Source organism: Nylanderia fulva, unplaced genomic scaffold (genome assembly GCF_048542155.1).
Source record: "Nylanderia fulva isolate GAGA-0341 unplaced genomic scaffold, ASM4854215v1 Scaffold1368, whole genome shotgun sequence".
Taxonomy (NCBI): Eukaryota; Metazoa; Arthropoda; class Insecta; order Hymenoptera; family Formicidae; genus Nylanderia; species Nylanderia fulva.
This window is the reverse complement of record NW_028189589.1, coordinates 1-12047: the sequence shown is the minus strand read 5'-3', so window position 1 is coordinate 12047 and position 12047 is coordinate 1. Positions and strand designations below refer to the sequence as shown.

The following is a 12047-nucleotide window of genomic DNA, read 5'->3' as shown; positions in this document are numbered from 1 at the left end:
GGGTTATTCTCCGGGGGGAAAACCCGGAAATTCATCATTTTGGGGAAACAAATTAGTTTGTCCTGGGTGAAAAACTTTGAAAAAAAATACAATAAACTCCGGCCCAAGTAGGGGCTTCGAAGGGGTTTTGTAAAAAAAAAATTGATAAAACATTTTTTTGGGCTTTAATTGACAATTTTGAATGTTTTATATTTTTATTATTTTTATATTTTTTCAAAAAGGATTTGCACCGATCCCGGGAAATCTGTAACTAAAAGCCCGGAATTAAAGATAATAGGGAAATTTTTTGTTTTTAAAACTGACCCCGACAAATGAATGCTATCCAAAAACTCGGAAATGGAGACAGAGTACGGGCGGGGCTATTAACTTTATTATTTTTATAATGTTTAGATTGTAAGATGATTTATATTTTTTATTTTTTTTTTTCCATGAATGCGAGTACTTTGATCAATTTTTCAAGTTCAAATTTTTTTTTCCAATAATTTCAATTAAAAAGCATTTTTTTTTTGAAAAATTACATATTTTTAAAAAAAGTAAGCAAAAAAATCTGAACACTTGGGATTGTTGAGACCCTTTTTAAAAAGTTCCAGTTTAATACTTTTTTTTTTCTGAATTAACTAAAAATAAAAATTTTTTTATTTTAGTTTTTGAGTTAAGCTTTCAAATATATCCCCTTTTAACATTTCCCTTTTAAAACCAAAATGAAAAAAAGACAATCTTATTTCCCTAAAAAAAGGGTTATCCATAAAATAAAATTAAAAAAAGCTTTACGAAAAAGTACAATATATTTTTAAAATTTTAAAAATTTTAAAAAATAAATTTTTTTTTTAAAAAAATATTTTTTTAATTCAAAAAAAATTTTCAAATTTCCCTTTTAATTTTATTGTTTTTTCTTCTTCCCATTAACCTAGTTTAAATAAAATATTTTAATACCCAAAAGATACTTTAAAAATTATTTTTTTTGAAGAGGGGGGAAAAATTTTAAAAGTAATTTTCAAAATTTATAGCAGATCAAAGTTAGAATTTAAACAAAGGGTTTAAAATAAAAGTAACAGGGTACCGTTTTTAAAACAAATAAATTATCCTAGGGAGTATTTTTCTTTCAAAGAAATTTTTTTCACGGGGTAAATTGGGTACTTGCTCGACCCTTAGTATCCATATTACCCAAATTTCAATTACTGGACCGTGAAAAATTTTTAAGGGCTAGGGTAAAAAATTATTCATGCGAATTTTTTTTTTTATTTTTTCATTTTCGAATTTTTTCCCCTTATAAATAAAAACATGATAAAGCACACTAAATTTGAAAATTTTTTTAAATTTTTTAAATTTTTGAGTCACCCCTGTTTAAACCCCAAAAGGTGAAAAAAAATTTTAAAACCGGAGGGGAAAAGGAGGGGGGAAAAATAAAACAAAAAAAACAAATTACTTTAACCCCCGGTATTAAAATAAATAATGATTTTTATATATATTTTTATATATGTAAAAAAATAAATTTTATATTACTGGGTTTTTGAATTTTGGAAAGGAATAAATTTAAAAAAAAATTTGAATAAATTAAATACAAACCCTATAATAAAATTATTTAAAAAAGGAAAAATAAAATTTTTATAATATTGTATGATTTAGTTTCATAAAAATAAAAAAATCAATATTTAAAAAAGGTTAAATAAGATAAAATGTCATGTTTTAAAAAGAAAAAAAACCAGGAGAAAAGAAAATTAATATATAGTGTCAAAGATTTTTCATAATTTAAAAAAATAATATTTTTTTTCTACAAATAAGTTGATATATCGCGGGTATCCCAATCACATATTAAAAAATGATAATTTTTTCGAAAAAAGGCAGGATATTTATTTTATATATATTTTAATATAAAAGGGGGATTTAAAAAATTAATATTCATGTCAAATTTATAATTTGTAAACCCTTAAATTTACAATTTTTATCACAAATTTTATCGGCAGTGTTTATTTAAATTACCCAAAAATAAAAATTTGCTAATAAAATAGAATAAAATTTAAAAACTAATTTTTCTTTTTTTTAAATAACTAGATAAAAGAACAAAAATTATATTTGGGGATTTAAATTTGATAACTTTCAGATAATTTATTTTTAATTTTAATTTTTAAAATCCAAAAAAAATTAAAGGAAATATTTTTTTTTAAAAAATTTTTTAATTTCTTTTTAAAAAAGTATCCCCGGTGGATTTTTTGACAAAAAATTAGAAACAAATTAAATTACTCATAAAAAATTAAAAAATAATTAAATAATTTATATTATATATGATAATAATAAAACATTTTATAAAAAAAACAGATTCAATAAATATAAGTATATATATAACATGTACTTATATTTATTGAATCTGTTTTTTAATAAAATGTTTTATAAGCTTAGAAAACTTGACTTTGACGTAACTAGCAAATTTTATTTAATTATTTCACGACGGTTTGACGTAATAAAATGTTTTATTATTATTATATAAAATATAAGTTTAAATTCTTTAAGGGGTTATACCTACCTGCAAGGTCTGAAAAACACGTATTTTTGGGAATTTTTTTTTTAAATATTTGAAGTGCTTTGGAAAGGAACATTTATGTTTTCAAATATATATATTTCAAAGATTATTTAGTATTTTTTTTATTGCAAAATGTTGATAAATAAAAAAGATATGCTTAATCTTCCAGAAGCAGTTTTTTGAAAAGCGTTTTGCGGTTACCACTCTAATTTTGAACTGGTTTACCAGAAATCAAAAAACCCGAGAAATTTAGTTAATATATAAGATTATCTAGTGCCCGATCGTTCATTTTTTTGAAAAATTAATTTGCGACAAAATGGCGGCTGTTCAAATTTGAAGGTATGATTTTGCTACCAAAAATTCGCTCGTTTTTTTATTATTAAAAAAAAATACGCAACGAAAAAACAAAAGCCACGATCGGGCACTAGATTTTTTAGTATTAAAGATGTCTACCAAATTTTATTTCAATCGATGCAGCGGTTTTCGAGATATTTTGGTCACCGATTTTAAAAATGCTGTTTTGAGAAAAACGCATTTGAAGTTTCAAATTAAGTTCACAACCAAATAATATATTTATATATATATTTATATATATTTATATATATTATTTATTTATATATATTTTGGCTTTGTATAGAGACCGCTTTTGTCCGCGTCGCAGCTGCCGTTCGATACCTGAGACCCGTTTCTGTACCCTGCTTCTAAACAGCAGGATACGTTCACACCAGTATACCTTTAAACTCACATAACTTCGTTAATTTTTTGTCGAATCGACTTGAAATTTGCAGGGAATATTTTTGAAAGTATGTACTTTAAGAAAATATCAAAATCCAAAAATCGATTTTTTTGAAGTTTGCAGATAGGTATAACCCCTTAATTAATTTTTAATCTTTTATGATTAATTTAATTTACTCTAATTATTTTTGTACGAGAAAAATACTATTATGGGTATACGTTTTATAATTAATTTAATATATTTGTGTTTAAAAATTATATTTGACCTTTAGTTTTAATTTTTATTTTATTAAAATTAATAATTAACATATATACTTAATTGCGAATTATATGGATGAAAAAAATCCCCATTATGTGTGTAAGAGATTTCGGAACTCTTTGCTATAAAATAATTAAAATTAAAAGTCAAATATAATTTTTGAACACTTTTATATTATTAAGAATATATAATTCGGTTCCCGAAATATATTAATTCATTATAAAACATATACGTGATATTATTTTTCTCATATAAAAATGACTAGAATAAATTAAATTAATTATTAAAAAACTAAAAAGTAATTAAACGACTTAGACTTAGATGATAATAATAATGAAATATTTTATTAAAAAAAGATTCAATAACTAGTAGGTCAGGTTATAATTTTTTATTTATTTATTTATAACATTATGAGCTATTAAGCTCATCATCTCGTTCGCTCTCTGTCTTGCTTTCATTCGGCAAGTCACAAACGATATATGATACTCGTATGTTCCTACTTCAACTCTCGAGAATCTGAAACAAACGAAACTCGTGTCCAATATACAGGGTGTCCGGTAACTAACAGACCAATGATTACAAATGGATTCTTTGGTCAATTTGGGAACGATTTTTCCTCAGCGAAAATGTCGAAAAAGGTCATCATTTTTTACAACTTTCCAATCTTTGTCATTATGTATCTTTATAACTAAGTCTTAAATTAAAATTTTATTATAGTAAACTCTACCTGAAATTAACTGAAGAATGTAATTATGTTAGACTTTTAACTCCAAAACGTTTAGTTTTCAAAAAACCTATTTTTTTCAATCGCTTATAACTCGAAAATTATTGACTTCTCAACATTTTTGCTAAGGAAAAATCGTCTCCAAATTGGCCAGAGAATCCGCCCTTAATCATTGGTCCGTTAGTTACCGGACACCTTGTATATATTATATAAAAGTGTATAGCACGTCAGAAGCTTGTGAGCTTACAGCGATAAGTAAAAACAATTGCGTATTTATTTCATTGCGTTTATTTGTTTAAACGCGCGCTTTAATTTTTCCAACGTTTTTGCCTGTTTATATTTTAAAGGTCCTCTCTTCTAAAAATCTTGTTTTAAAGATCCTCTCCGCGAGCAAAATTCGAAAACATAAATTATTTAATATTTTTACTTTATTATTTGTAAATCCTCGGTAATTTCAAAATTTTTCTATTTGAAAATTATTAATTTTCTATTGCCAATTAATTTTATCACAGACTTTACTCTTACTCCCATTGCACTTTCGTTTGCGGTTTTCAGTATACGATTTTTTATCGTAGTTACTGCAAATTATTATTGTGAATTATACTTGTGCAGTGATTTGAAGAATTTACAATTTCGTTGAAATTGTTGATTTTTCAAAAAAATTACGAGATTCGCGGAAATTGCGTGCTTTCTTGGCATTTTCCGTTCGCGGCAGGCGGTTTATTTTTGATTGTTGCAAGTGTTTTTGTTTTTTTTTTATTAAAATAGATAATAATAATGTGAAATAAATCACGATATTTGACAGATGTGCATATATATAGAAATTGTAATAATAATAATATTATATCATAAAATTGTAAATTGTTTCAATTTTTTATAGACTGCGATAAAAGATTTTACATTTGGATAAGAAACTGCGGTAAGTAAAAATATAAAATTCTTGAAAACGTACCAAAAATATTTGATAACGTAAAAAGGTGAACTTTGAAAAATAAGGAACTTAAAAATTGCACTAATAAATGGGCTATATGTGAGCCGTGCGCGGATGTAAGGTGTGTTATATCGAAATTTAATTAATAGAATTGAGAATTAATCCCAATTTTAAGTCTTACAAATGTCCAAGCTAATTTTTTGTACCTCGTGTACATTTTTGAAAGTTATATCGAAAAATTAAATTTCAATATGCGTCTTACATCTCACATTTCGCATACGGATCACATATAGCCTATTTATCTCTTATACTTTATTTCAACTCTTATAGAAATTTATTACTAGTAACGCCAATTTATCACTTATTTCGAGTAATTAATCACTTTTATTTCGAATACTTAAATTACTGTATATTATAGTATTTTAAATACTCAAAATAAGTGATTAATTGGCGTAGTGATAAATTTCTACAAGAGAATAAGGAGCCTTTAAATTCTTAATGTAAAAAATTTCAAGTAATTTTCTTTAATAAAATTTAATTAAAAAATTTAATAAAAAAATTTTTGAACTCTGTGTTATATCACATTTAAAATTGTGATTATTTCAATAAAAAAACATTTTATGTGTAAAAAATATATTTTTTATATTTAATAAATTTTATATATATATATGCATATATGTAAAATATTCTCTCTCTCTCTCTCTCTCTCTCTCTCACACACACACACACACACACACACACACAACGGGGGCCAAATCTCTCAAATTGGTCTCATGATCAATTAGCCTGGATTCGCACCAGGGGCAAAGTCTGTTGGTAATGTCAAACGAATTTAGCCTGGACTTGCACCAGGGGCAAAGTCTTTTGGTCGAGTCTACGAAATTTAGCACGGACTCGAACCAGGGGCAAAGTCTTTTGGTTCAAGTCTACGAAATTTAGCACGGACTCGAACCAGGGGCAAAGTGTGTCGGTAAGGGGCAAAGTCTATCGCACGAAGATGGCGGTCTCTTCTTTAGGCAGGCCTTTGGCGATCTGTCTATTAATCTGTGCCACTACAAACAAAAAGTCATGCGAATTAGCTTGTGTTAGTGATGCACTGTTAATACATTGCGTGAATGTGCGTATCAATATGATATCGTTACGCAAAACCCTCATGACGCAATAATAAGATATAAGATATCTAATAAAGAGTATATAAAAGATGTCAAAACTGCTGAGATGTTACATTTTTTATATAAAAATGATATAGATATATTGATATATATACAATATAACATATATATATATATATATATATATATATATATATGTTTCAATTGCAAAAATTAAAGGGCAATTTATTAAAAACAAATAAATATATTTTTTGTTTTTAATATAAATTAAATAATTAAATAAATTATATTTATTTGTTTTTAATAAACTTTTGAACATTATATATAAAAGAATAATTTTATTAAGAATTTAAATTTCGACCTATTTCACGGAAATGAGTATAATTTTGATTTGGGAAATATTTGCGGACGTGTCGTATCATACACAGAGACATCTTTGTAAAGACCGGTCTTGTTTGTGAGCTGGTTTTTGGTGGGGACGCTTATACTGCAATCACTGCGCAGCATCGTTCGGGATCGGTTGTGTCTGCGTGAGAGCTCGTAAGATTCATTTAAACTGTTTTTTGCGAAGACCAGTGCGTGATATCTGTGTAAAATGGCCTTGAACGCACCCAAGTTAAAGTTCTACAACGGCAACGAGGTACCAGCCTTCGGCTTGGGCACTTGGAAGGCAAGTATTTCTCTCTTTTCATCTCGTTATGTCCTAGCGAGCCGGATATCTTTTGATGTCTGATGATGCCGGCATAGCCCGATGATTTTATCATTGGATCGAATTTTCTAAGATTCTTTCGTGAAAAATAACCTACACACACAGAAAGAGTTTATACAATTGGAATCTATTATTTTTATTTGAAGCGATAGATCTTTACATCTATATTCACGAGTTAGATCTGTTTTCCATTAAAAGAGATAAGAAACAAGGAAGTATGTAAATATAGATTTGTAGGAACTTGCCAATATGATATAAGATACGGCTTGTTATTTTTGCACTGGTTATTATGCTACTACATTTTTATTGAAGAAAATACAAAAGTGCAAATATGTTACGCACAATCTACCTACTACATAATTATATAATTGATCGCATCATTCCCTTGAAATTTGAATAACAACAATTGCAATGTTCATGAGTTATAATATGTATTATTAAAGTAATATAATTTCAAAATGAATGATAAAATTTATATTTTACAATAATATATATGCATGAAATCCTAAATGCGAATTAATTTTCTTAATTATAACAAAAATCTTATTATCTTTACTTACTCTAACACAAAAGTAAAATTAAATATTCTCATCTCATAGAAATCTTTCTTAAGAAAAAAAATTTCAAGATTATCAAAAACTTTATTTTAATTTGACTCAATTTTATTTCAGTCAAAACCAGGTGAAGTTACCCAAGCTGTAAAAGATGCTATTGACATCGGCTATAGACATATTGACTGCGCTCTTGTTTATGGCAATGAGAAGGAAGTTGGCCTTGCTATTCGAGAAAAAATAGCAGAGGGTGTCGTGAAGAGAGAAGATCTGTTTATTACCACTAAACTATGGAATACTTACCATAAACCCGAGCTAGTTGAACCAGCCATCAAGAAATCTCTAGCTAATTTGGACCTTGATTACATAGATCTTTATTTAATCCACTGGCCAGTCGGATATAAAGAAGGAGGACCTGATTTTCCTACAGCTTCTGATGGTACCATTATCTTGAGCGATGTAGATTATGTGGATACTTGGAAGGCTATGGAAGCAGTGTTAGCTAAAGGCCTGACGAAAAACATTGGAATTAGTAATTTCAATTCTGAACAAATTACCAGATTACTTAAGAATGCATCAGTTAAACCCGTTACAAATCAGGTAAATTAAAGATAACAATTGAAGGAAACTGAAAGAGATTAATTCTCAATTCAATATAATTTAATATAATTGCATTATTATATTGAATTTTTAAAATAAGATTATCTTTAAGTGAAAGTTTGATCTAATGCATGTTAACGAGATTTTGTTTTTTAATTTATAAAATTATATAATATATATATATATATATATATAAAATTTATATAAATTTATATAATAATTTTATCATAATCATAATATAATCAACGACATTTTCTAGAGTTATTTTCATTATGGATATCTTAATTATTATACTTTTATATTATAGATTGAATGTCATCCATACTTAACACAGAAGAAATTGTCAGATTTCTGCAAAGAAAAGGGCATTCTCATTACTGCATACAGTCCACTCGGATCACCAGACAGACCATGGGCCAAACCAGATGACCCAATATTGCTGGCAGATAAGAAATTAATTGAGCTTGGACAGAAGTACAATAAGACACCTGCGCAAATACTTCTACGTTATCAAGTATGCTACATTTTCTCATAAATCACAATATATTAAATATAATTGCAAACTTTTAAGTTGTATTTTAAAACCTATATATTATTGATATGTTAATATAAAATTTAATTTTAATAATTATTTTTGCAGTTGGATCGTGGCCATATTGTAATTCCTAAATCAGTCAACAAGTCACGACTTGCTCAAAACAGTGAGATATTCGACTTTAAACTTGCACCTGATGATATTGCATATATTGACAGCTTTGATTGCAATGGACGAGTTTGTCCATTACTGGGGTAAGATCTCATTACTATTTGTTTATCATTATTAGAGGAAGATATTTCATATCTCTAGATCGTAATATGGGGGCATATATAGAATATATCAATTAGAATTAGTACTTCTATGTATTTCAAATTGCGCTATATATTAATATTTTTTAAGAGTTTAACTAGGCTCTGTAATATATAAATATAAATTTAACATATATAAGATAGGCAATAAGAGCCAAATCGCGGATGACAGTGCGTTATTCTAAACGAAACTAAATTTTTTCGTTAGAATTAAATACCTGTGCACAAGGCACCAAATTTTTACTTGGACACGGCCAAGATATAAAATTGGAATAATCTCTACAAGAGATTTTTAATTCCATGTATCCCCTATTCCCCCTAAAGAAATAAAGTGCGAGAGAAAAATATAGATCCGAAAGTCGCAGAATCGAAGTCTCGCACTTTATTTCTTTAGGGGGAATAGGGGATACATGGAATTAAAAATCTCTTGTAGAGATTATTCCAATTTTATATCTTGGCCGTGTCCAAGTAAAAATTTGGTGCCTTGTGCACAGGTATTTAATTCTAACGAAAAAATTTAGTTTCGTTTAGAATAACGCACTGTCATCCGCGATTTGGCTCTTATTGCCTATCTTATATATGTTAAATTTATATTTAATATTTTTTCTTTTTTATTTTCAGCGCCAATCACAGTCCTTATTATCCTTTCAGCATTCCATTTTAAGTAATTAAGTAAGTGAGCAAGTAAAAATTAGAATTAAAAATTATTTTCTCCATATGTAAGTTCGAGATTAATTTATATATGGAACAAACCAAGAGAATTTAAAATTCATGTATTATTATTATTAAAAATTAGAAGTCGATATGATATATCTATATGTATTTCATTAAATTTGTTACATTAAAATATATTTTTTTTTATTGTTAGTGCTCTATCAATTGCTTTGTGTGCACCATGTTTATAATACAGGTATATTATTTTTCATATATATATTTAATAAATTTTATAATTTTATATTAAAAATTGCAAAATAACATCGTTATTTTGCAAAAATATGAAAATTTTTTCTGAATTAATTACAAAATTTGTAAAATTGTATCTTAAAATAAAAATATTTTCACAACATAAAATGACTTTATATACTGTACATGTTTGATTAAATGATTGATATTTAACTGTTGAGATATTTATATCGATAAATTTTTGCTGATATTAATCATATCGATAAATCGTCGCAACCGCAAGTGCAACATTCGCAAAATACATCGTCGCTATCGCTGTCTACTTCCGATTCCGAACATAGCAAAGTCACTGATCGACGAGTCTTCTCCAACGACGGCACAGTACAATCATCACAGGGTGCAGTCGATGATTCACGTATGCACTTTTCTTCACATTTGCAAGTATTAATTTGTTTGCATGCAGCAGGAGTCTTGCACTCGTTGCATGTCTTACCGAGTTCACACGATACAGAAGATTGTGTTAATCGTTTGAGCGATCGTATATCTGAAATTTTTAATGTACGTATACCTTTGCATTTATTAATTTTAACGTGAAGAAGAGAATATTCAAAAATTTCTGTTTTTATTAATTATATTTATATATTTATTAATTATTAATTTTATATGTAAAATATTCCAGGAAAATTTATGCGATATAGAGAATAAATCAAAAGGCGAATACGTACTTATCTTCGAGGTGATACTGTATAGAGATTCGCAAGAAGCATTCGCCGATTCGTAAGGAGATTTGGATTTGAATGAGATTTGTTGACAAGATTTGCAACATACTTTATAACCATGAGGTTTGATTATACGATTGTCTAGCGCAATGCAGCACGAAGGGTATAATTTTTGGTGTCCTTTAAACGATTCTTTCAACGTTTCCTCGTAACCGGTCAACACCCCTGATGTCGCACACGAGCAACAAGTCTTCTAAATCGGAAGAAACGCATAAAATTGTAGAAGAGAATCTATCTTATGTGACACACATACATTTCTTCTACTCACTCGTCCTTTATCTTTGGGAATATATTTTCTCTTTGTCACATACGCATCGTGCTCGTGATTTTTCAGCGGAGACCACAGTCTACTATTCTTCCCTGTTTCCGTCGTCTTTCGACGTTGAAGCTTCTTGCAGGATAGTAGTTTGCTCATCTGTCGTCTATAAGTCATTTCCTTGTTCTCGAGCCCCTTGATGCAGTTCTTCAACTTCAATTCCTCTTCGGCGAGTTGACGAATTTTTCTCAAGCATATCAGATCATCGGAATGAATGGAGTGTAGGCTGGGTGTAGTGTACTTGGTCACTTCATCTCGTAATTTTACCAGTCTCTCTTCCATCTCCTTGTTAGCCAGCTCCAAGGATTCCAATTCCATGCCAGTTTCTTCCAATTTCACATCTGCGTCTATGATCTTATCCTATATAATATACAGTAGAAAAATTTGTCTTCATGTTAAAAACGGATTATGTTAAAATTGTTGTGTTAATTGAACTTAAATGTTAAATTATTAAAACAATGAAAAAAGATGTAAAAATAACACAATGTACATCTATTTTTAATTTTACACAATAAATATGTTCTGTTTCATTAGTGATAAGATTCATCTATTAAAATTTATAGAAAAAAATGTTGATTTTTTTATTTTATAATATAAGCGGGGATGATAAAATTTAAAATTAACATATTCTGATTTAATTTTTACATTAAAACTGTTAATTTTCCACAAAATTTATTTTAAATTACTTGAAGTTTTGTATTTATTTTGTGTTGAAATATTAACACAGTATTTGTGTCTCCATTTAACATATCCATATTATGTTAAATTAACACAAAAATTTCTGTGAACCGTGATTTAGGACATGTGATATCTGTTAAATTTAACACAAATTTTTCAATTGTGTAATAATCGTATAAATAACAAGAGAGCGTAATTGTAAAATTGTAGTATAGATTCGTAGCAGTTGCATGTATTTTATAAAATTGATTTCTTCACGGTCCATCTTAATTTTATGATGTTTTTATAAACGTCGCCCTTTTTGTTCGACGCGATAACGCGTTAACAAAAATCATTCGCGTTAAAAAATCGTTATCGCGTTAAAAAAAGCACACTGGCAAGATTTA

The 12047-nt window shown here is 27.6% G+C and overlaps 2 protein-coding genes across 3 annotated transcripts; one reads left to right on the top strand and one right to left on the bottom strand.

The window, feature by feature from the left end:
- Nucleotides 1-6739: 6739 nt before the first annotated feature.
- Nucleotides 6740-9852, top strand: LOC114929760 (aldo-keto reductase 1B-like). The gene is made up of 5 exons (XM_029301420.2): nucleotides 6740-6949; nucleotides 7660-8139; nucleotides 8447-8653; nucleotides 8780-8928; nucleotides 9607-9852. The coding sequence occupies exons 1-5, from the start codon at nucleotides 6875-6877 to the stop codon at nucleotides 9647-9649; spliced, it is 954 nt and encodes a 317-aa protein (XP_029157253.1). The 5' UTR covers nucleotides 6740-6874; the 3' UTR covers nucleotides 9650-9852.
- A 146-nt stretch (nucleotides 9853-9998) lies between these two features.
- LOC146724350 (uncharacterized) lies at nucleotides 9999-11461 on the bottom strand. 2 transcript variants are annotated; one of them, XM_085479992.1, is made up of 3 exons: nucleotides 10936-11461; nucleotides 10614-10857; nucleotides 9999-10432 (listed from the first exon to the last, which is right to left on the bottom strand). In XM_085479992.1, the coding sequence occupies exons 1-3, from the start codon at nucleotides 11299-11301 to the stop codon at nucleotides 10143-10145; spliced, it is 900 nt and encodes a 299-aa protein (XP_085336118.1). In that variant the 5' UTR covers nucleotides 11302-11461; the 3' UTR covers nucleotides 9999-10142. The 2 variants fall into 2 exon arrangements, with proteins under 2 accessions (XP_085336118.1, XP_085336117.1); XM_085479991.1 differs by having other exon boundaries at nucleotides 10614-10860; nucleotides 10936-11460.
- Between the last annotated feature and the right edge of the window lie 586 nt (nucleotides 11462-12047).